Here is a 23,187-nt window from a genome sequence, read left to right as displayed (position 1 = left end):
TCAGTTTAAATCAGGTTCACATGTTGACATATTACGGCAGCCACTTAACACTATAAGCTCATCCTGAGTGTGAATGTTTCATGGCTCTGAGCTCAGCATCTGAACTGGTGAGATAACCCAAGGGAATGAGTTTAGGATTGCTCATACCAGTCACAAAGCAGCCAATTAATCAGACTGGAATGAAATTAACTCGACCAAACTGATTTTTTTCTCCCCAAATAGAAATATCTAATTTTTTCTCACAATAAAAGTAATAAACATTAGTTTTTCAAATCTGAAAAAAAAAGACAAGTTTAAGGAAGACAATAAAAATGAGCAGAGATAGCCACTGCTTACAAGTTGAATATTGGTGCATACTTTCCAGACTTTTTCCCCACCTATACATACACACACATTGTAAAAAACTGGAATCACATTCTACTCCCTGTTTCATGACCACTTTTTTCTTTTAACAACACGTTGTAGAGCTTTATCATAAATTTTAATGGCTGTACAGTAATCCACCGTTTAGACGAATCATAATTAATTGAACCCTCAGTTTACTGCCAAGGTCCATTATACCCAGTTTTAATTTCTTAGTTTCTCTGTTGAGCAATTTTAGCTGTTTCTAAAAAGTAGTATTTCATGACTTTTATACTTTGTTAGAGGTTGTATTATTTTCCTAAGGCGGCCATAACAACTTACCACAAACTACATGGCTTAAAACAATAGAAATTTATTCTCTCTAGACTGTGGAAGCTAGCAGTCTGAAATTGAGGTGTTGGCAGAGCCCTGCTCCCTCTGAAGGTTTTAGGGAAGAATCCTTCCTTGCCTCTTCCTAATTTCTGGTGGCTCTGAGCAATCTTTAGCATTCCTCAGCATCACTTCAATCTCTGCCTCTGCTTTCACATGGCCTTCCTCCCACTGTGTGTATCTTCTCTGTGTCTTTGTATCCAAATCTCCTTCTCCTTTCTCTTATAAAGATACTAGTCATTGGATTTAGTGCCCACCTTAATCCAGTATTTTAATTTGATCACATTTGCAAAGACCTTATTTCCAAATAAGGTTGCATTCACAGTACTTGTCTTTTGGGGAAACACAATTCAAGACATTACAGAGTCATCCAAGAGACAGATAAATTTCTACTATTTTTTTCTAATAGAATAAAACCCATTGAATTCTTTCATGAATCTAAGAAAATATGAGGTTTTAGTGATCTTATCTTTCTTGTATATTGAAACATTTTGCTATCTCATCATTCTAGAAATTATTTCATCATTACTCAATTATTCCTAATTTTAAGTTAAAAAAGAGTAAAATGCTTTGAGAACAGAACGATGGATGCTTAAGATACATAGTAGATAAGAGAGAGATGCACAGTGAGATGAACCATCTCCATTGCATCGTCTTCAGTTTTCTTATTGCAGTACACAAACTATCATGTCATTTTTCAAGAAGGTATTAGAAAAGCCCGGAGACACTACCGTTGTGGTCTTTTCTGTAGTTTTCAGAGAACACAGTTGAGAATTGAGATCTTTTATTTTTTCCTCAAAATGACAAACAGAAGGAAAATAATAAAGATACTTCATAAACACTGAATAAACCAGGAAATGAATGGGGAGAGACAGATAGTAAAATCTAGTCTCTAATGATGTCGGTAAAATTGGTTGTATAAGTGAATTCTCAGACTGTGAGCCCTCAGATAACAATATCCTAAATCAATTTTCTCAAACGCAAGAACTGGTAAGTGAATAATACATTTCTATGGGCAAAAAGGAAATATGGTATTTTCATCCAATTAGTCATCCCACAGTAAGGATTTCATCATACAATAATTTGCAATAAGAACTTGGACCATACTATTCTGCTAAAAGGATATGTAACAATATTCTTTCTTTCTTTTTTAATTTTTAAATATTTATTAAAATTTTTTCTTCTAGTTTTATTGACATATAATTGACACACAGCACTGTATAAGCACCTTATAATGACTTGACTTAAATACTTCATGAAATGACTACCACAATAAGTTTAGTGAACATCCATCATCTTATAACATAGATACAAAATAAAAGAAAAAACATATTTTTCCTTGTGATAGGCACTCTTAGGATTTACTCTCTTGACAACTTTCATATACGACACACAACAGTGGCAATTATATTAATCATGTACATTATATCCCTAGTACTTACTTATAACTGGAAGTTTGTACCTTCTGACCCCCTTCAGCCAATTCCCTTTCTCCTCACCCCTTGCCTCTGGTAATCACAAATCTGATCTCTTTCTCTATGAGTTTGTTCCTTTTGTCTTTGAAGTATAATTGACCTACAGCACTACGTCAGCTACTGGTGCACAACATAGTGATTTGGTATTTCTATACATTACAAAATGATCACCACACTAAGTCTAGTTACCATCTGTCACCATGCAATATTACATTATTATTGACAATATTCCCCACTCTACATTTTATCCCTGTGACTCATTTATTTTGTTAACTAGAAGCTTGTATCTCTCTTTTTAAATTTATTTTATTTATTTATTTTTGGCTGTCTTGGGTCTTCATTGCTGTGCGCAGGCTTTCTCTAGCTGCAGCAAGCGGGGTCTACTCTTTGCTGCAGTGCGTGGGCTTCTCATTGCTGTGGCTTCTCTTGTTGCAGAGCATGGGCTCTAGGCGTGCAGGCTTCAGTAGCTGTGGCTCACGGGCTCTAGAGTGCAGGCTCAGTAGTTGTGGCGCATGGGCTTAGCTGCTCTGCGGCATGTGGGATCTTCCTGGACCAGGGCTCGAACCCGTGTCCCCTGCACTGGCAGGCGGATTCTTAACCACTGCACCACCAGGGAAGCCCGGAAGCTTGTATCTCTTAATGTTCCTTACCTATTTCACTCATTTCCCTACCCCCTCATCTCTGGCAACCACCTATTTGCTCTCTGTATCTATGACTCTGTTTATATTATGTTTGTTCATTTGTTTTGTTTTTTAGAACCCATATTTAAGTGAAATTACATGGTATTTGTCTTTCTCTGACTTATTTCACTTAGCATAATACCCTGTAGGTCTGTCCATGTTGTCGCAAATGGCAAGACTTCATTCTTTTTTTTATGGCTAATAATTCCACTATATATTATACCACATCATCTTGATCCATTCATCTGTCAATGGACACTTAGGTTGCTCTCATATCTTGGCTATTGTAAATAATGCTGCAATGAACACAGGGGTGTATACACCTTTTCAAATTAATGTTTTTGTTTTCTTTGAAAAATATCCAGAAATGAAATTGCTGGATCGTATGGTAGTCCTATTTTTAATATTTTGAGGAATCTCTGTATTATTTTCAATAGTGGCTGCACCAATTTACATTCCCACCAACAGTGCATGAGTGTTCCTTTTTCTCCACATCCTCACCAACACTTGCTAATTGTTATCTTTTTGATAATAGCCATTCTAACAGGTGTGATATTTCATTGCAGTTTTGATTACATTTCCCTGATGAGAGTGATGCTGAGCATCTTTTCATGTGCCTGTTAGCCATCTGTGTGTCGTCTCTGAAAAATTTCTATTCAGGTCCTCTGCCCATTTTTTTAATTGGGTTGTTTGATTTTTGGTTGTTGAGTTGTATGAGTTCTTGGTATATTTTGCATATTAACCCCTTATCAGACATATTGTTTGCAAATATCTTCTCCCATTCAGTAGGTGACCTTTTTATTTTGTTGATGGTTTCCTTCACTGTGCAAAAGTTTTTAGTTTGATGTAGTCCCATTTGTTTATTTTTGCCCTTGCCTGAGGAGACACAGCCAAAAAATATTGCTAAGACCAATGTCAAATGCCTATGTTTTCTTGTAGAAGTTTTATGGTTTCAGGTCTTACATTTATATTTTTAACCTACTTTGAGTTTGTTTTTGTATATGGTATGAGAAATTAGTCCAGTTATTCCAACACTATTTACCGACCATGTAAGTGTGGGTTCACTTCTGGGCTCTCTATTCTGTTTCACTGATCTACGTGTCTGTTTTTATACCAGTACTATACTGTTTTGATTACTATAGCTTTGTAGTATAGTTTGAAATCGGGGAGCGTGATACCTCCAGCTTTGCTCTTCTCTCTCAAGATTGTTTTGGCTATTTGGGGTCTTTTGTTTCTTTACAAATTTTAGAATTATTTGTTACATTATTTGTGAAAAATGTCATTGGTATTTTGATAGGAATTGTACTGAATCTGCAGATTGCCTTGGGTAGTATAGTCATTTTAACAAGAGTAATTCTTTCAACCCATATCTTTCCATCGGTTTGTGTCATCTTCAATTTCTTTCATCAGTGTCTTACAGTTTTCTGAATACAGGTCTTTCACCTCCTTAGTTTGATTTATTCCTAGGTATTTTATTCTTTTAGATGGGATTATATTTTTTAATTTCTCTGACAGTCTGCTGTTAGTGTATAGAAATGCAACAAATTTCTGTATATTAATTTTGTATCCTACAACTTTGCTGAATTCATTGATAAATTCTAATATTTTTTGGTGGCATGTTTAGGATTTCTTACATATAGTACCATGTCATCTGCAAACAATGACAGTTTTACACCTTCCTTTCTAATTTGGATTCCTTTTATTTCTTTTTCTTGTGTGACAATATTCTTTCACTATTTATGATATTTGCACATCAAAATTTACTTGATATGGTAAATAAGTGGACGAACAGTGAAAGTTAGTGCATACACAAAGGTGTTTGAAAAGAAAAGAATAACATGTAGAAATGAAAAAATGCACTGATTTGATCATTCTAATTAGTATTTAGGAAATCTGAAAACAAAAATGTTTTGCAATTGTGGAGCAAAAAAATGGCCATCCCCTCTTCGACAAAACTAAGAGCTGTCAAAGTTCTTTTTGATAATGTAACTGCCAAGAACCAGAAGTAATAATAAGCTAAAGCCTATTAAAGATGTATTTGAAATTTGAATCTGTATTTAAAGTATAGACATATTCCAGGTTCATGCATGGAAGTTAATAAACAACTGGCTACATTCAAAGGGCTGCATCTCTTTGGGGTACTTTCAAAACCCAGAAAAGTAAAAATAAAAATTTGGGTTTGCCACCATCATCAAGAACATGAAAAAACACAGAGAATGATAAAAAAGTATCTGTGAATCATATATCTGATAAGGGACTTGTATCCAGAATATATAAAGAACTCTTATAACTAAATAATAAAAAGACAAATAACCCAACTAAAAACATGAACCAAGAAATTAAAGACACATTTCTCCACAGAAGATATCTGAAAGGCCAATAGGCACATGAAAAGATGCTCAACGTTAGTCATTGGGGAAATGCAAATGAAAACCATAATAAGATGCCACTTCACACTCAGTAAAATGGCACACTAAATAAAGACATATAAGTGTTAGCAAGGATGTGGAGAAATTGGAACCTTTATACACTGCTGGTGAGATTGTAAATTTCCTGCAGCCACTGTGGAAAACAGCCTAGCAGTTCCTCACACAATTAAACTTATCATGTAACCCATCAATTCCACTCCAAGTACCTACCCAAGAGAAATGAAAACACGTTCACACAAATACTTGTACTCAAACAGTCGTAGGAACATTACTCATAATAGCCAAAAAGTAAAAACAACCCAAATCTCCACTACCTGAATGGATAAACAAATGTGGTATACTCACATAATGGACTGTTATTTGGCAATAAAAAGGAATGAAATACTGACATATGCTACAACATTGACAGACATTGAAAATATTATGCAAAGTGAAATACACCAGCCACAAAACGCTATATATTGTGTGATTCTCTTTATATGAATTATCCAGAATGGGAAAATCCATAGAGACATAAAGTAGATTGATCAGTAGTGCCTAGGGTGGGAAGGAGGATGGTCAATGACTGCTAATGGGAAAAAGTTTCTTTTTGGGTGATAAAAATATTCTTGAATTAGCTTATGGTAATGTTCGAAAAACTGAAAATATACTAAAACTCACTGAATGGTACACTTTAAATTGGTGAATTTTATGGTAAGTAAATTATCTCTTAATAATACAGTTCTTGGGCGTGAGTGTGTAATGAACTGGGAGATTGGGATTGACACATATACACCAGTATGCATAAAATGGATAACTATAAGAACCTGCTATAAAAAAAAAAGAAATTCAAAAAAAAATACAGTTCTTAAAAATTTGGGTTTGCTATATTTAAATACTTACTAAAATTCTAATAAAGTTGATTTTCATTATTCCTTTATTAATTAAAAAATTTAAATTAATTCTTATTGGAGTATAGTTGCTTTACAATGTTGTGTTAGTTTCTGCTGTCATTTTTCCTTTATTTTTACCTCTGCAAATTATTCATAAGATGACTTAAAAATATTTACTAAAAATGAGGTCCATTACTTCCAGATGGTAAATGGTGATGAACATTTTCTTGGTATATTGATGGTTAATCAACCTTCCTAAATAAATGTTTAGATTGTTAGTAGTTTTTCATTAGTATAGATGAAGTTACTTTCAACATTTTTTTTAACACATCTTTATAGAGTTGTCAGATCATTTCCTTAAGAAAAATTCTGGGTGCAAAGCTATTTCTCTAGAGAGGCTGTATTAATTTATACTTCTAATAGCAATGTTCAAAAGGAAAGCATCAGTTTTACCCTGAAATATGCACGACTTCATAGCTTAGTAAAAACATTCATAAGAAGGAAATAAGAAAAACCACCTGTAACAAAACATAAAAAGAAAAAAACAAAACCAAGAAAGAAAGAAAGACTATAATAATCAAAAATTCTTTTAAATACATTAGACTGAGCCTTCCTCCAATTCTGGCTTTAACTGACAAAAAAATGGAAAATTTTATTACATGACATTTCTTAAGTGTAAGTTTTTCAATTTAGGACATGTCTAATTCTTTCAGAATGAACACCTAACTTACACCCCACTATTTATAGGCAAACTGTAATGAAAACACTTAGCTTTCTCTTATTTAAAAAACATATTTATAGCTCTATCTGATGAGAGGGCTTAGAAGCAATAATCCCCCAGTAGCAGCAAGATACCCAGTGACTAAGTCCTGGTTTCTAAATACCATTTTCCAATAAAAGGAACTAGGGCTCCTTGGAGAAATGGCTGATTCTAAGGCTAGGGTAAGGAAAACAAAAAATAAGCTTGGGATAACTGCCAAAACATGGAAGCAACCAAGATGTCCTTCCGTAGGTGAATAGATGAATAAACCAAGGTACTTCCAGATAATGAAATACTATTCAGTGATAAAAAGACACGAGTTATCACAGTAATCAGGACAGCATGGTAGTGGCACAAAAACAGAAATACAGATCAATGGAACAGGATAGGAAGCCCAGAGATAAACCCACACACATATGATCACCTTATCTTTGATAAAGGAGGCAAGAGTATAAGACAGCTTCTTCAATAAGTGGTGCTGGGAAAACTGGACAGCTACATGTAAAAGAATGAAATTAGATCACTCCCTAACACACCACACACAAAAATAAACTCCAAATGGATTAAAGACCTAAATGTAAGGCCACACACTATAAAACTCTTAGAGGAAAACATAGGCAGAACACTCTATGACATAAATCACAGCAAGATCCTTTTTGACCCACCTCCTAGAGAAATGGAAATAAAAACAAAAATAAACAAATGGGACCTAATGAAACTGAAAAGCTTTTGCACAGCAAAGGAAACCATAAACAAGACGAAAAGACAATCCTCAGAATGGGAGGAAATATTTGCAAATGAAGCAACTGACAAAGGAATAATCTCCAAAATTTACAAGCAGCTCATGCAGCTCAATATCAAAAAGCAAACAACCCAATCCAAAAACGAGCAGAAGGCCTAAATAGACATTTCTCCAAAGAAGATATACGGATTGCCAACAAACACATGAAAAGATGTTCAACATCACTAATCATTAGAGAAATGCAAATCAAAACTACAGTGAGGTTATCACCTCACACTGGTCAGAATGGCCACCATCAAAAAATCTACAAACAGGGCTTCCCTGGTGGCGCAGTGGTTGAGAGTCCGCCTGCCGATGCAGGGGACACGGGTTCGTGCCCCGGTCCGGGAAGATCCCACATGCCGCGGAGCGGCTAGGCCCGTGAGCCATGGCCGCTGAGCCTGCGCGTCCGGAGCCTGTGCTCTGCAACAGAAGAGGCCACAACAGTGAGAGGCCCGCGTACTGGACAAAAAAAAAAAAATCTACAAACAATGAATGCTGGAGAGGGTGTGGAAAAAGGGGAACCCTCTTGCACTGTTGGTAGGAATGTAAATTGATACAGCCACTATGGAGAACAGTATGGAGGTTCCTTAAAAAACTAAAATTAGAACTATCATATGACCCAGCAATCCCACTACTGGGCATATACCCTGAGAAAACCATAATTCAAAGAGTCATGTACCACAATGTTCACTGCAGCACTATTTACAATAGCCAGGACATGGAAGCAACCTAAGTGTCCATCGACAGATGAATGGATAAAGAAGATGTGGCACATATATACAATGGAATATTACTCAGCCATAAGGAGAAATGAAATTGAGTTATTTGTAGTGAGGTGGATGGACCTAGAGTGTGTCATACAGAGTGAAGTCAGAAAGAGAAAAACAAATACACTATGCTAACAGATATATATGGAGTCTAAAAAAAAACAAAAAGGTTCTCATGAACCTAGGGGCAGGACAGGAATAAAGACATAGACGTAGAGAATGGACTTGAGGACATGGGGAGGGGGAAGGGTAAGTTGAGACAAAGTGAGAGAATGGCATGGACATATATACACTACCAAATGTAAAACAGATAGCTAGTGGGAAGCTGCTCATAGCACAGGGAGATCAGCTCGTTGCTTTGTGACCACCTAGAGGGGTGGGATAGGGAGGGTGGGAGGGAGACGCAAGAGGGAGGGAATATGGGGATATACGTATGCATAGAGCTGATTCACTTTGTTATACAGCAGAAACTAACACAACACTGTAAAGCAATTATACTCCAACAAAGATGCTAAAAAAAGAAAAAAAAAAGACAAGCTATCAAGCCATGAAAAGATATGAAGGAAACTTAAATGCCTATTACTAAGTGAAAGAAACCAATCTGAAAAGGCTGCATTGTATGATTCCAACTATATGACATTCTGGAAAATGCAAAGCTTTGGAGACAGTAAAAAGATTGCCAGGGGTTAGGAGGGAGGGAGGGATGCATAGGAGGAACACAGAGGATTTGTAGAGCAGTGAAACTATTCTGTATGACATCATCTGACCAAACCTATAGAACATACACTACCAAGAGTGAACCCTAAGTAAACGATGTACTGCATCAGTGTAGGTTCATCAATCACAAAAAGATGAAACAAACTAACAAACAAATCTGGGGTATCTTATAGTGCCAGAAAATAAGGAAGTACTGAAAAGACAAAAGGATAGGGGCATGTGAAAGGGATACAAGAATTAATCTGAAAGAATTCCCAACAACTAAAACAATTTGAGCAACAAAGTAAATAGCACAGCACTGAAATATAACCCAAACCATAAAATATACATCAGTCCATCCTGATATAAACGATGACATAAATAAACAAATAAGAGCAAAGAGACATAAATCATCCATACAGAAGAATTCCAAATACTCCCCCCTTCAGGAGATGAAGCATAATTCCATCTCCCACTTCCCAACCCTTCACTCCTACCTCCAGTGAAGGTGGGTGTACTTAATAACTCACTTCCAAAGAATAAATTGGAGAAAGGGAAAAACAGTACATTTTCAGTGGAGAAACTTGGCAAAGACTACCTCACCCAAGTAATGAAGGTTAATAGCACCATATGGATATCAAGTCCCCCCGACATGATATGACAAGAAGAGCACTTCACCTCCGTGGTATTTTTTCTAACCCTCCCTAAAACTTCAGAAAAATACAGATTGGCATACTTTCTGCAAGTCATAAAAAACAAGGAAAGACTGAGAAACTGTTACAGACTACATGAGACTAGGGAAACATGACAACTAAATGCAATGTGGTACCCTACAGTGGATCCTGGAAAAAGGAAGAAGCCATTGATGGAACACCAGTGAAATCCAAATAAACTCTGGAATTTTGTTAATTGTAATGTACTAACATTTGGTTCTTAGTTTTGACAAATGTACCACGGTAACGTAAGATGTTAACAACAGGGGAAACTGAGTGAGAGGTATCTAAGAAGTCTGCACAATTTTTCCAACTTTTCTACATTTAAAAATTATTCAAAAATAGAAAGTTTATTTTAAAAACAACAAAATTAAACTTTAAAATGGAGCCATAGGGCTTCCCTGGTGGCGCAGTGGTTAAGAATCTGCCTGCCAATGTAGGGGACACAGGTTCGAGCCCCGGTCCGGGAAGATCCCACATGCTGCAGAGCAACTAAACCCGTGCGCCACAGCTACTGAGCCTGTGCTCTAGAGTCCGCAAGCCACAACAACTGAGCCCACGTGCCACAACTACTGAAGCCTGTGCACCTAGAGCCCGTGCTCAACAAAAGAAGCCACTGCAATGAGAAGCCCGTGCACCGCAACGACGAGTAGCCCCCGCTCACCGCAACTAGAGAAAGCTCGTGCACAGCAACGAAGACTCAACGCAGCCAAAAAAAATAAACAAATAAAATAAATAAAATGGAGCCATAAACCCACTAAACCAACATAGATATCCTTTTGGAAAATGTTAACCTTCTAAATTTAACTACCATTTACTCCATTTTAAAAGTCTGTTAAATAAAATTTAGAAAAACTAAATTTAGACAAATTTAGTCTTCTTTAGAAAAAAGACTAACAATTTCTTACTGGAGATTAAATCATGTATTAATCTGAAACATGATGTACTGTATATTAATAGTACTAGAACTATGCATATTAAACTAGGAACATTTGATTGACACAGAAATACTTAATAACACATTAAAAATATAAAACCTCATATTCTGCCAATATAAGCTTCTGTCAAGTTTCACTGTACATTGTGTTCTTTGGCTCACTGCACTTTACTGGTAAAGAGGGAACATATTTAATCCACTAGTGATATTATAACCAAGAAACTTGGTAAATTTATACCTTTCCCATATTATGACACTCCTGAGGGGAATATATGTTGTTTCTAACTTTACAGATAAAAGAAATAAATAATGAAAGGCTGTTAAGAAAGGTTATCCAAAACTTGGATTAAGCTAAAAGGTAGGCAGAACATCCTTCCAATGTAATGTGGGGACACAGACCCACTCATAGGTTATTTAACTACCCTACCTAGGGGAATGAACTTTGCTCCATTATTCTATTTACTATCAAACTAAATACTCTAGATTAAGTAAAGTTACATGTTCACTTATAGATTTTTGTCCAGTAGAGTTGCAAATCATTTCTGTCATGTAGAAGAGAAAATTCCAAAGGTTAGGGTTTATCGGTCTGTGGGACATTAACCAGTTCATAACTAACTTAGCAATCTTATTCTAAAATTCTTTTATTAAACTGCGTATGAATCCACAGCTCCCCAAATAGTCTTTGAACTAGCCTTACTATTTTCTTCAGTAATTACTGAATTGAATAAAATATTTTATATTTCTATGAATCATGTTTTTACTTTTTTTAAATTATACTTTGACAGGCATAAGGAACTTTCCATGACATGCCTGACATGGCCTTTCCCACATACAGCTCTGCAAATCCTACAGTCTCACAGGGCTATTATGATTATAGTTTTTCTGCACCGTATTCTGATAATGTTGTCAATTATTTGGTTATTGGAATTATCAAATAATATCTTTGTCAAAGGTAAATCTAAGTAAAGTATATATTATTTTCAAGACCCTCTTTACTCCACCATTGACACTCTCCATCTTGCCAGTAAAGTCTGTAAAAAAATAAACATGAACACTATTCTATTTCCCCTGTTTTTCCACCCTGTGCATTTTAAAAACAATGGGAAATACAAGATTCCCTGTTTTTACTGGAGCCATTTCCTGAAGAGATTTTTAAGTCTCAAGCTCTGTATGAGAAAACAAAGATATTTACATCTTCGTAGGAGACTCATTACTTGCTGAGTCGGCATTAAGAAATTACCCACAGAATCAGAGAATATAAGATTTAGACAGGACTTTAAAGATTTTCCTGTCCAATCTCCAAAAGGAAAGAAAATAGGGCAAAAAGGATTATAGTGATTTTCCAGAGGTCTGAGAGCGGCTAAAATTAATGTGATCTGACTTCTAATACTTTCTAAATGGGCACACATCTCCCATGACGACTTTGTGGGTTAATTTTCTTTCTTTAAACCAATTATTAAAAAAATATTTTTTCTTCCATTTGTTCCAGGTACCTGTCTTATAATTTCTAGGTGTAAATTATAACTGCCTTTACTTTCATAAACATGATTAATTACACTTATATTTTGATTATATGCTTTGAGATTTAAGCAAAGAAAGATTAGTAAAAAGAAAAAAAAAACCCACAACTTCGTATTTCCAGTGTTACATTCTTCATCAAAAACCAAAGTCTAGACTAATGTGATTTTTTTAGATAGAAATTTGGATATTGTCAAATTTGTCAATCTAAATGTACTTTTAGTGAATTGAAGTGGACTAATCACAAACATGAATTACAATTTTTAGGTTTGAGCATAAGGAAAGAAAACATTATTACACTCTCACCCAACCAACATCAGTGGTCCATTAAAGCAAAAGAGAAAACTCTGTACCCTGACATCACTTCTAGATGAAGTTGTCCTGAGACAGTTAAGAAAACAGGAACATTGAAGAAATTCTCCTCAGGTACCTTTATTTTGCTTGAAGGCTGCAAAAGAAAACACAAGCCATAAAAACCTATTATTATATGTTTTGCTCTGCTTTTCATATTCACGTTTGTGCCACAACTAAAAAATCATATGCTATTAAACATATATGAGGACAGGTTCATTCTTATGGGAAAAAAAGGCAGCTTTCAGTATACACTTAAAAGAGAAAATTCCTGCTTGGAAAGTGCTAAGTTCAAGGAAGTTTGCTCCATATTTTTCAAAATATATAACAACCAACGAACAAACTATTTTTGTCACAAAATATACTCCTTCCTAAAAACTGATTTTGATTGAGGGGCAAGCTGAAGCAAGAAATTAGGAATTAGAAGTTTTAAATGTGAGGCATTACATAGTCTTTTAAAATTCTGACCCATGACTGAGATTTAATTTTAAGGGAATAGCCTCTAAAACATGTCTTGTCATATTATTTTTAAATTATTAATAATAACGCTTTTAATACAGATTTTTATAAACACATTATAAACTTTTAAACACGTTAATTTCACTTATTCTTCCCGACAACTAGGAGATAAAGCAGGACCATATCTTTAAAAGATATGATGGGGCTTCCCTGGTGGCGCAGTGGTTGGGAGTCCGCCTGCCGATGCAGGGGACACGGGTTCGTGCCCCAGTCCGGGAAGATCCCACATGCCACGGAGCGGCTGGGCCCGTGAGCCGTGGCCGCTGAGCCTGCGGGTCCGGAGCCTGTGCTCCGCAACGGGAGAGGCCACAACAGTGAGAGGCCCGCGTACCGCAAAAAAAAAAAAAAAAAAAGATATGATGAACATTTAGATTTAAAGATTTTTATGAACTTAGAGTATAGATAGAGTGATTATTCCATTTGAAACTGACAGGAAATACGTCAGCCAACACTTATTAACAGTTAAGATAAAAAAATTATTTGGAGATCAAACATAATTTAAATAGTATAATTAAGAAAGCTTCTAGATCAAGTTATGACCATTATATCCATTTGGGGGAAGGAAGCTAATTTACCTACTCTTGTATTTCAAATTGTGATCTGAAAATGTCTTTGTGTAATGGTGCACTAAAACAAGTGCTGTAAAGGCAACAAAGCCAATATAAAATTTTCAATACAGGATGTAAGACTCCTTTTAAGAGACTTAGTACCAGCTACTGAATTATAGAAACACATGAAATGAAGATATCTTATTTAATTCCATTGGTTGTTCTAAAAATATTGCATATCATGTATGGTTATGCGTGTGTATGAATACGAAATCTAGTGTAAAATTACCAACTGAAATCATTCATTTATTTTGTAATTGCCTATTATTTTTAAAACTTACTTTTACCTGGTCCTAAATGTCCTATTATTGCTTTATAAAAATCATCTTTGAAACCCACTATCACTTAAAGGATATTGTTTCCAAGGACTTAAATACTCAATACTATAAAATATTCAACTTATGTTAGGATTTCAAAATAAAAGACATGTTCTCTGATATTTCTTTACTATTTACTAAATAATTATATTTCAAATCAGGCCCAGCCCATTTATAAGAATATTATACTTTCTCCTTTTCCTCACCTCTTTAGTCTGTAATTTGTATTGGTGTTTTATCCTGACTTCTCTAAAAGTGATTTCTCTCATCTCCTGCACATATAAAAAAGTCTAATATTTAGGACTTGATTTTAGTATCTCATTTATTAGCATTTGTACAAAATGATGCCTGAGCTTCTTATATCTCTTAAATCCAACTTATTTAAAGTTAAAAACATATCACTACTTCATTATGCCTTCCAATGTCATATGTAAGCATTTAAATACTGAAATTCATACTACTTTTTAATAAATTACTTCCTTTCAGTTCTCCTTTATATTACAGTGAATGCATTACAGTGACTTTAAAAACTTCTGTATGTATTAAGTTATATTACCTATATATTTTATTTCAGGATATTAAAGGGACATTATAAATTATTTTTTAAAAAAGTAATTGCTGGGGACTTCCCTAGTGGTCCAGTGGTTAAGACTTCACCTCCCAAGGCAGGAGGTGCACGTTCGATCCCTGGTCAGGGAGCTAAGATACCTGGCGGCAAAAAAAACAAAGCATAAAAACAGAAGCAATATTGTAACAAATTTAACAAAGACTTTAAAAATCGACCACATCAAAAAAAAAAATCTTACAATGGTGGGATAGGTAGCTCCAAAGGCCTATCCCTCTACAGAAAAACTGAAAATAATGAGTAAAAACTATAAGCATCAAAGGTTTAAAGTCACCAAACAAATGCTGAATCAAGAAAGAGGAAACTTAAAAATGGTAAACTCCACCTAACAATAGCAGACTGCACACTCTTTTCAAGTGCACATGGACACTGTCCAAGATCAACCGTATGCTAGAACATAACAAGTCTCAACAAATCAGATAAATTACCTTTTTTGAACATAATGGGATGAAACTAGAAATGTAAACTGGTGCAGTTACTTGGGAAAAGAGTTTGGTGGTTCTTTAAAAAGATTAACAAGAATTATTATATATACAACATACAAATTCTACCTCTAGGTGTATGTCTAAAAGAATTACAACCAAGTATTCAAACAACAATGCATTAAAAGGACTGTACACCATCCTTCATCCCATTCATCCCAGGGGTGCAAGGATTTTTTAATATCGTAAATCAATCAATGTGATACATCACATGAACAAACTGAATAAAAACTATACAATCATCTCAATAGATACAGAAAAAGCTTTTGATAAAATTCAATATCCAAAAAAACTCTTCAGAAAGTGAGCACAGAGGGAACATACCTCAACATAATAAAGGCCATATACAACAAACCCACAGCTAACATCATACTCAACAGCGAAAAGCTGAAAGAACTTGCTCTAAGATCAGGAACAAGGCAAGGATGCCCACTCTTGCCACTTTTATTCAACATAGTTTTGGAAGTCCTAGCCACAGCAACCAGAGAAGAAAAAGAAACAAAAGGAATCCAAATTGGAAAAGAAGAAGTAAAACTGTCACTGTCTGCAATGACATGATGCTATACATAGAAAAGCCTAACACGCTACCAGAAAACTACTAGAGCTCATCAATGAATTTGGTAAAGTTGTTGAATAAAAATTAATATACAGAAATCTGTTCCATTTCTATACACTAATGAAGAAAGACAGGAAAGAGAAATTAAGGAAAAATCCCATTTACCATCATATCAAAAAGAACAAAATACCTGGGAATAAACCTGTCTAAGGAGACAAAAGACCTTTACTCTGAAAACTATAAGACACTGATGAAAGAAATCGAAGATGACATAAACAGATGGACACATATACCATGTTCTTGGATTGCAAGAATCAATACTGTGAAAATGACTATACTACCCAAAGCAATCTACAGATTCAACGCAATCCCTATCAAACTACCAATGGCATTCTTCACAGAATTAGAACAAAAAATCTTACAACTTGTATGGAAACACAAAAGACCCCAAATAGTCAAAACAATCTTGAGAAAGAAAAATGGAACTGGAGGAATCAGGCTCCCCGACTTCAAACTATACCACAAAGCTACAGTAATCAAGACAGTATGGTACTGGCACATAAACAGAAATATAGATCAATGGTACAGGATAGAATGCCCAGAGATAAACCCATGCACATATGGGCACCTAATTTATGACAAAGGAGGCAAGAACATACAATGGAGAAAAGACAGGCTCTTCAATAAGCGGTGCTGGGAAAACTGGACAGCTACATGTAAAAGAATGAAATCAGAACACTCCCTAACACCATACACAAAAATAAACTCAAAATGGATTATAGACCTAAATGTAAGGCCAGACACTATAAAACTCTTAGAGGAAAACATAGGCAGAACACTCTATGACATAAATCACAAAAAGATCCTTTTGACCCACCTCCTAGAGAAATGGAAATAAAAACAAAAATAAACAAATGGGGCCTAATGAAACTGAAAAGCTTTGGCACAGCAAAGGAAACCATAAAAAAGATGAAAAGACAACCCTCAGAATGGAAGAAAATATTTGCAAACAAAACAACTGACCAAGGATTAATCTCCAAAATATACTAGCAACTCATGCAGCTCAATATCAAAAAGCAAACAATCTAGTTAAAAAATGGGCAGAAGACCTAAATAGACATTTCACCAAGGAACACATACAGATGGCCAAGAGGCACATGAAAAGATGTTCAACATCACTAATTATTAGAGAAATGCAAATCGAAACTACAAGGTATCACCTCACGCCAGTCAGAATGGCCATTATCAAAAAATCTAGAATCAATAAAAGCTAGAAAGGGTGTGGTGAAAAGGGAGCCCACCTGCACTGTTGGTGGGAATGTAAATTGATACAACCACTATGGAAAACAGTATGGAGGTTCCTTAAAAAACTAAAAATACAACTATCATATGACCCAGTAATCCCACTACTGGGCATATACCCTGAGAAAACCATAATTCAAAAAGAGTCATGTACCACAATGTTCATTACAGCACTATTTACAATAGCCAGGACATGGAAGCAACCTAAATGTCCATCGACTGATGAATGGATACAGAAGATGTGGTATATACATACACAATGGAATTTTACTCAGCCACAGAAAAGAATGAAATAATGCCATTGGCAGCAACATGGATGGACCTAGAGATTATCATATTAAGTGAAGTAAGTCAGAAAGACAAATATCATATGACATCACTTATATGTGGAATCTAAAAAAGTGATATGAATGAAGTTACCTACAAAACAGAAATAGACTCAGACATAGAAAACAAACTTAAGGTTACCAAAGGGGAAAGGGCAGGGAGGGATAAATTGAAGTGTGGGATTAACATATACACACTACTATGTATAAACAGATAAACAACAAGGACCTACTGTTTAGCATGGGGAACTATATTCAATGTCTTGTAAGAACTTATAATGGAAAAGAATTTGGAAAATAATATACAGAAATATAAAATGAATCACTGTTCTGTACATCTGAAGCTAACACAAGATTGTAAATTAACTATACTTCAATTTAAAAAATGGTTATAAAAATTTTAAAACTCCAAGTATTCAAATAGATACTTGTACATTAATGTTCATAACAGCACTATTCACAACAGACAAAGGTGGAAACATGGATAAGTGGATAAGCAAAATGTAGTATATATAAACAATGAAATACTATTTAGCCATAAGATGGAATGAAGTACCTATATATGCTAAAACACAGATAAACCTTGAAAACACTACGCTAAGTAAAAGAAAGACATAAAAGGCTACATATTGTATGATCCCATTTATATGAAATATCTAGAGTAGGTAAATCCATAGAGACTAATCGGTGAGAGCAATGGTCTGGGGAGAAGGGTAAATGAGAAGTGATACTTAATGGGCATGGGGTTTTCCTTGGGATAATGAAAATGTTTTGGAACTTAATAGGGGTGGTAGTTGTATAACACTGTAAATGTAGTAAATGCCACTGAAATATACCCTTTAAAATGGTTAATTTTATGTTGCATGAACTTCATCTCAATTTTTTTTAAAGCATACATAAACAAGTAATTATTAGACATGACAGGGTCAAAAATTACTAACATGGGGTTGCAAATTTAAGATTCACAATCTTAAATACTTCCATTAGTAATGAAGAAAGAATAAAAATATATGAATTAAGTATCCAACTTTGTGACTCTGCCAGTGGGAATGGATTTCTTTAAAAAAGATTCTCAAATTGCAACATTAAAGTTAAGAATTTCTATTTAATAAAGGAAGATATAGGCAATTAAACAGAACAACATATTGTATTATGGATAAAATATTTTCAGCTTCTAGAACTGACAAGTGATTAATGGACAGAAAATATAAGGACCTCCTGTGAAGAAAACAAGAAAGAGAAAATAAGCTGCTCCCCAACTGGGCAATGGATATGAAAAGCAGATTTACAAGAAAAGAAAATTCAAAAGGTTAAGATGTATGAAGAAACACTCAACTATGAATTAGAGAAACACAAATTAAAACAAGGCATTTTAAGAAGAATTCATTGCATACATCCGACTGACAAAGATTAGAAAGTTGTATAATATCAAGTGTAGAGGTAGATTCAGGATGTGGTAGGCAGATTTCTAAGATGTGTCCCAAGATTCTCAGCCCCTGGTTTATTCAACCACTAAGCCAGGTACTGATGTGAAAGGATTTTGAAAATTTAATTGAAGTTCCAAATCAGATGGCCTCAGGATTTGGAGATTTTCTGGGTGTTCTTGACCTAATCACGTGAGCCCTTTAAAAGTAGAAAGTTTTCTACAGCTGGCTGCAGAACAGTAAGTCAGTAATTTGAAGCATGAGAAGGATGTGACACGCTGTTGCTGGCTTGAAGATGGAGGAAGACACAGGGAAAGGTGCTTAGAGCAGTCTCTAGAAGCTGAGAGCAATCTGGCCAGCAGCCAGCAGCAAAATGGGAACTTCAGTCCTACAACCAAAAAGAACTGAATTCTACTGAGAGCAAGAATGTGTTTGGAAGAGAACCTCAAGTTCCAGATGAAAACATAGAAAGCTTAGCTGACACACTGGTTTTGGGCTTGTGAGACCCTGAGATCCTAGCCACGCCATTCTGTACTATTGAACTATAGAGGTGTGAACTAATAAAGAGATGTTGTTTTAAGTCACTAAGTTACAAATCTATAGAAAACTACTTCATAGGAAAACAGGAACCCTCAGGTAATGTCAATATAGTCTATACTGGCACTGCTATTCTGGATAACATAGTGAAATTCAGAATGTATATACCCTGTGACCAAGGAACTCCACTCCTGGATATCCATTCTAAAGAAATTTTCACACAAGTCTCTAAGGGAATATGTATAAGACTATGTATTGCAGTATTTTTTTTTTTCTGGGTGTAACTGAGAATTGGAAACAACCTAAGGGTCTATTACTAGAAAGGGTAAGTGAATTGTAGCAGACAAATATCAATGAATATCCTGCAGCAATGACAAGCAACAAATAGATGTACCTATAGCAACATGGACAGATTTCAAAACAGAGTTAAATGGAAAAAAGTAGGAAACAAAGTAAGATACATATTATCATTAATGTAAATTTAAAATATACATAAAAGATCACTCAAATTTTATGAGGCTATATACATAATAAAATATATATCAAAGATATTAAAGTGAGTGCCTCCAAGAGAATACGAGGAATGGAAGTGGGGATTAGGATAAAGAGGAAAAATTAAAACAAGAAAGGAGTTATGCTGGATGGCGTTTTGTCAGCTTGGCATTACTACTTCCACCTAAACTGAGGACTGTGTTTCCTAGAATCCCCTTTCCTGCATGGTTCCAGGTTTCAGTTGGCCATCTACTGTTGGAGAGGAATGTGCATAACATTTGAGAAGAGAAAATGAAACTGAAGTCATTAATCTCAGAAGACTGTGGCAGTCTGACACAGTGACACACTCACCGTGGTGCCTGGTGATCTCTAATTCCTAGCTTGTCTCCTTACTACTGACTAACAGTAGCTCTATGATAACCACCAAGTGCTGGACTGCAGTTACTACAGAGTGGACTGTGATAGATTAATTGCATTAATGGCTCCAATTTGTCACACTTCTCTATATCAGCACCCCTTGGCATATCATACGCTAACCCTGAGCTTGGCCATGTGACTTGTTTTGGTCAATGGCATGGTAACAAAATTGACAAAAATAGTGGCTTGAAAACATGCTTATGAAGTTCACATTCTTTCTTGGACCTATGCCACCAAAGAGATCACACCCTGATTAGCATGATGGAGGAATTTGAGAGACATGTGGAGAAGAGATGGGTCATCCCACATGAGGCCATCCTAGACTGCCCAGCTCCCAGTCAATCCATCAGCTGACTAAGCCAAACCCAGGTCAGAACCACTCAGATGACCTGTAGACTCAAAGGAGAGAATAAATGGTTTTGTTACATAGTGAGAGGATACAAGGGCCTATAATAACAGTGTGCCATGAATGAAAATTATGTTAAACTAAACTCTGTATTCCTAAGGTTAAAAAAATACACATTCAGACACACATACTTCTACAAAAACAACCATAGCCAATATGCACTTAGCACTTACTCTGTGCCATGTACTGTGCTAAGGAGTCTACAAGCAATCCAATGAAGTAAGTACTAGTATCCCCATTTACAGAGAAGGAAACAGACACAGAGGTTAACAACTTAACTTGCCTAATATGACAAAGAACATGAACCAAGGTGGCTGGGCTCCAGAATCTCTATTCTTTTTTTTTTTTTTTGCGGTACGCGGGCCTCTCACTGTTGTGGCCTCTCCCATTGTGGAGCACAGGCTCCGGACGCGCAGGCTCAGCAGCCATGGCCCACGGGCCCAGCCGCTCCGCGGCACGTGGGATCTTCCCAGACCGGGGCACGAACCAGTGTCCCCTGCATCGGCAGGCGGACTCTCAACCACTGAGCCACCAGGGAAGCCCAGAAGAATCTCTATTCTTAACCACACATTATTTCCAGGAGTCATAAGAAATACTTAACAATGGTTGATTCTGGGGAAGGAAACTAGATTACTGGGAAACAAGGTATGATGGAATCCTTCTGCACTTTGATTTTTAAAATTTTTTTTTAAAGATTTTTTTTGATGTGCACCATTTTTAAAGTCTTTATTGAATTTGTTACAATATTGCTTCTGTTTTATGTTTTGGTTTTTTGGCCAGAAGGCACGTGGATCTTAGCTCCCTAACCAGGGATCGAACCTGCACCCCCTGAATTGGAAGGTGAAGTCTTAACCACTGGACTGCCAGGGAATTCCCTTCTGCACTTTTAAATTGGTACCTTTTGAACAGTAAACTACATTACCTGTTCAAAAAATAAATTTAAAATAGCATATTTGTTAAGAGGGACTTGGAGGTATTACCAGCAAGTACTCAGAATAAAAACTATACTGGTTTTATTCCCTGTGTATTCTTTTTTTTTTTTTTTTTTAAAGAAGATGTTGGGGGTAGGAGTTTTATTAATTTATTTATTTACTTTTGCTGTGTTGGGTCTTCATTTCTGTGCGAGGGCTTTCTCTAGTTGTGGCAAGCGGGGGCCACTCTTCATTGCAGTGCGCGGGCCTCTCACAATGGCGGCCTCTCTTGTTGCGGAGCACAGGCTCCAGACGCGCAGGCTCAGTAGTTGTGGCTCATGGGCCTAGTTGCTCTGCGGCATGTGGGATCCTCCCAGACCAGGGCTTGAACCCGTGTCCCCTGCATTAGCAGGCAGATTCCCAACCACTGCACCACCAGGGAAGCCCCCCTGTGTATTCTTGATCTCATAAATACTAACGATTTAATCTTTTGTCCTATAGTGGTGTGGATTACTCTGGTCAGCACCAATCGGAAAATCAAAAAGCCAAGAACAAAGTATGGAACAAAGTCAAATACCAGGAAAAATATAGGTGGTTAGTAAAGTCTAACACTGCTCTATTTATAATGAAAATAGTTGGGGCAGGCCAAAAGAAGAGAAGGCCGAACAATATTGAGTTCTTTGAGTAGGAATTGAGTTTATACATGTTGATATGCTAAGCACCTAGCAAAGTGCCAGAGACAAGTAATTCCTCCATAAATGCTTGTTGACCAAAAGAGTGATGTCAACTGTGAGTGAGGGGATCAGCAATGAGAAGAAGCACAAGGAACCATAAAAGCTTCTAGCAAAGTGTCATGGCATCGCTGGTCTAAAAGGTATCTTTAGTGCACATTTAGTGTCACGTTTGTTTTCAAACAAAGGTACTGATAAGCAGGTACTATTACAGAAATAAATTATTTCCTATATTAACTTTTTAAACTATAATGCTTATAAATAATTCTCCATTACTTTTCTAGCACAACTGTAAATAGGTGTTTTCTGTGGTTTTTCTTTAGTATCACCATCAGTTGAACACTGACAAGTATTCTAAACAACACAAAAGGGAGAGAATGTATTTTCAATACAGTATATAATTGTAAGTTTAAAGTAGCTTAGAGGAAATTTTTCATTTTCTTCAGAAATGTAAACTGTGTGACCACTATGATTCTATCTTCCTCCTATCCACTCCCACTCACAAACACATAATTTGTAGATATCCTATATAATAAAATACCATTTTTGACTAAATATAAAAGATATCTATCCTCTTCCTACCTTCCCAACAGCAAATCCCTAATTCTGACATCCATCAAACAGAAAGATTTAGAAAAGATGATGAGATAGTATCATCAATATAATCTTCTGATCACTGAAAAAAATAGCTCTTCAACATCAACTTTTTCACCTTTCTCAAGACTGTGCCTCACTTAGTTCCAAAGGAGGCATCTCTCCATATATTCTCTCATACACCTTTCTGCTCCCTAACAAATCTCTAGTTACCTCTGGGACAGCT

General features: G+C 35.8%; 1 protein-coding gene across 5 annotated transcripts in view; it reads right to left on the bottom strand.

Annotated features, from left to right (window-relative positions):
* The window catches only part of NARS2 (asparaginyl-tRNA synthetase 2, mitochondrial), a 136,296-nt gene that overhangs the window by 58,611 nt on the left and 54,498 nt on the right, over nt 1-23,187 (bottom strand). For all 5 annotated transcript variants that reach the window (XM_029208121.1, XM_029208117.1, XM_029208120.1 and 2 more), the window contains one exon: nt 12,717-12,811. In XM_029208121.1, the coding sequence (XP_029063954.1) occupies nt 12,717-12,724 (8 nt within the window). In that variant the 5' untranslated portion in view covers nt 12,725-12,811. The remainder of the gene's footprint in view (nt 1-12,716; nt 12,812-23,187) is intronic.

This window comes from Monodon monoceros, unplaced genomic scaffold, assembly GCF_005190385.1.
Source record: "Monodon monoceros isolate NGI ecotype Baffin Bay Population unplaced genomic scaffold, NGI_Narwhal_1 Super_Scaffold_7, whole genome shotgun sequence".
Classification (NCBI taxonomy): domain Eukaryota; kingdom Metazoa; phylum Chordata; class Mammalia; order Artiodactyla; family Monodontidae; genus Monodon; species Monodon monoceros.
Note: the sequence above shows the minus strand (reverse complement) of the source record. Positions and strands in the feature narration are given on the sequence as shown.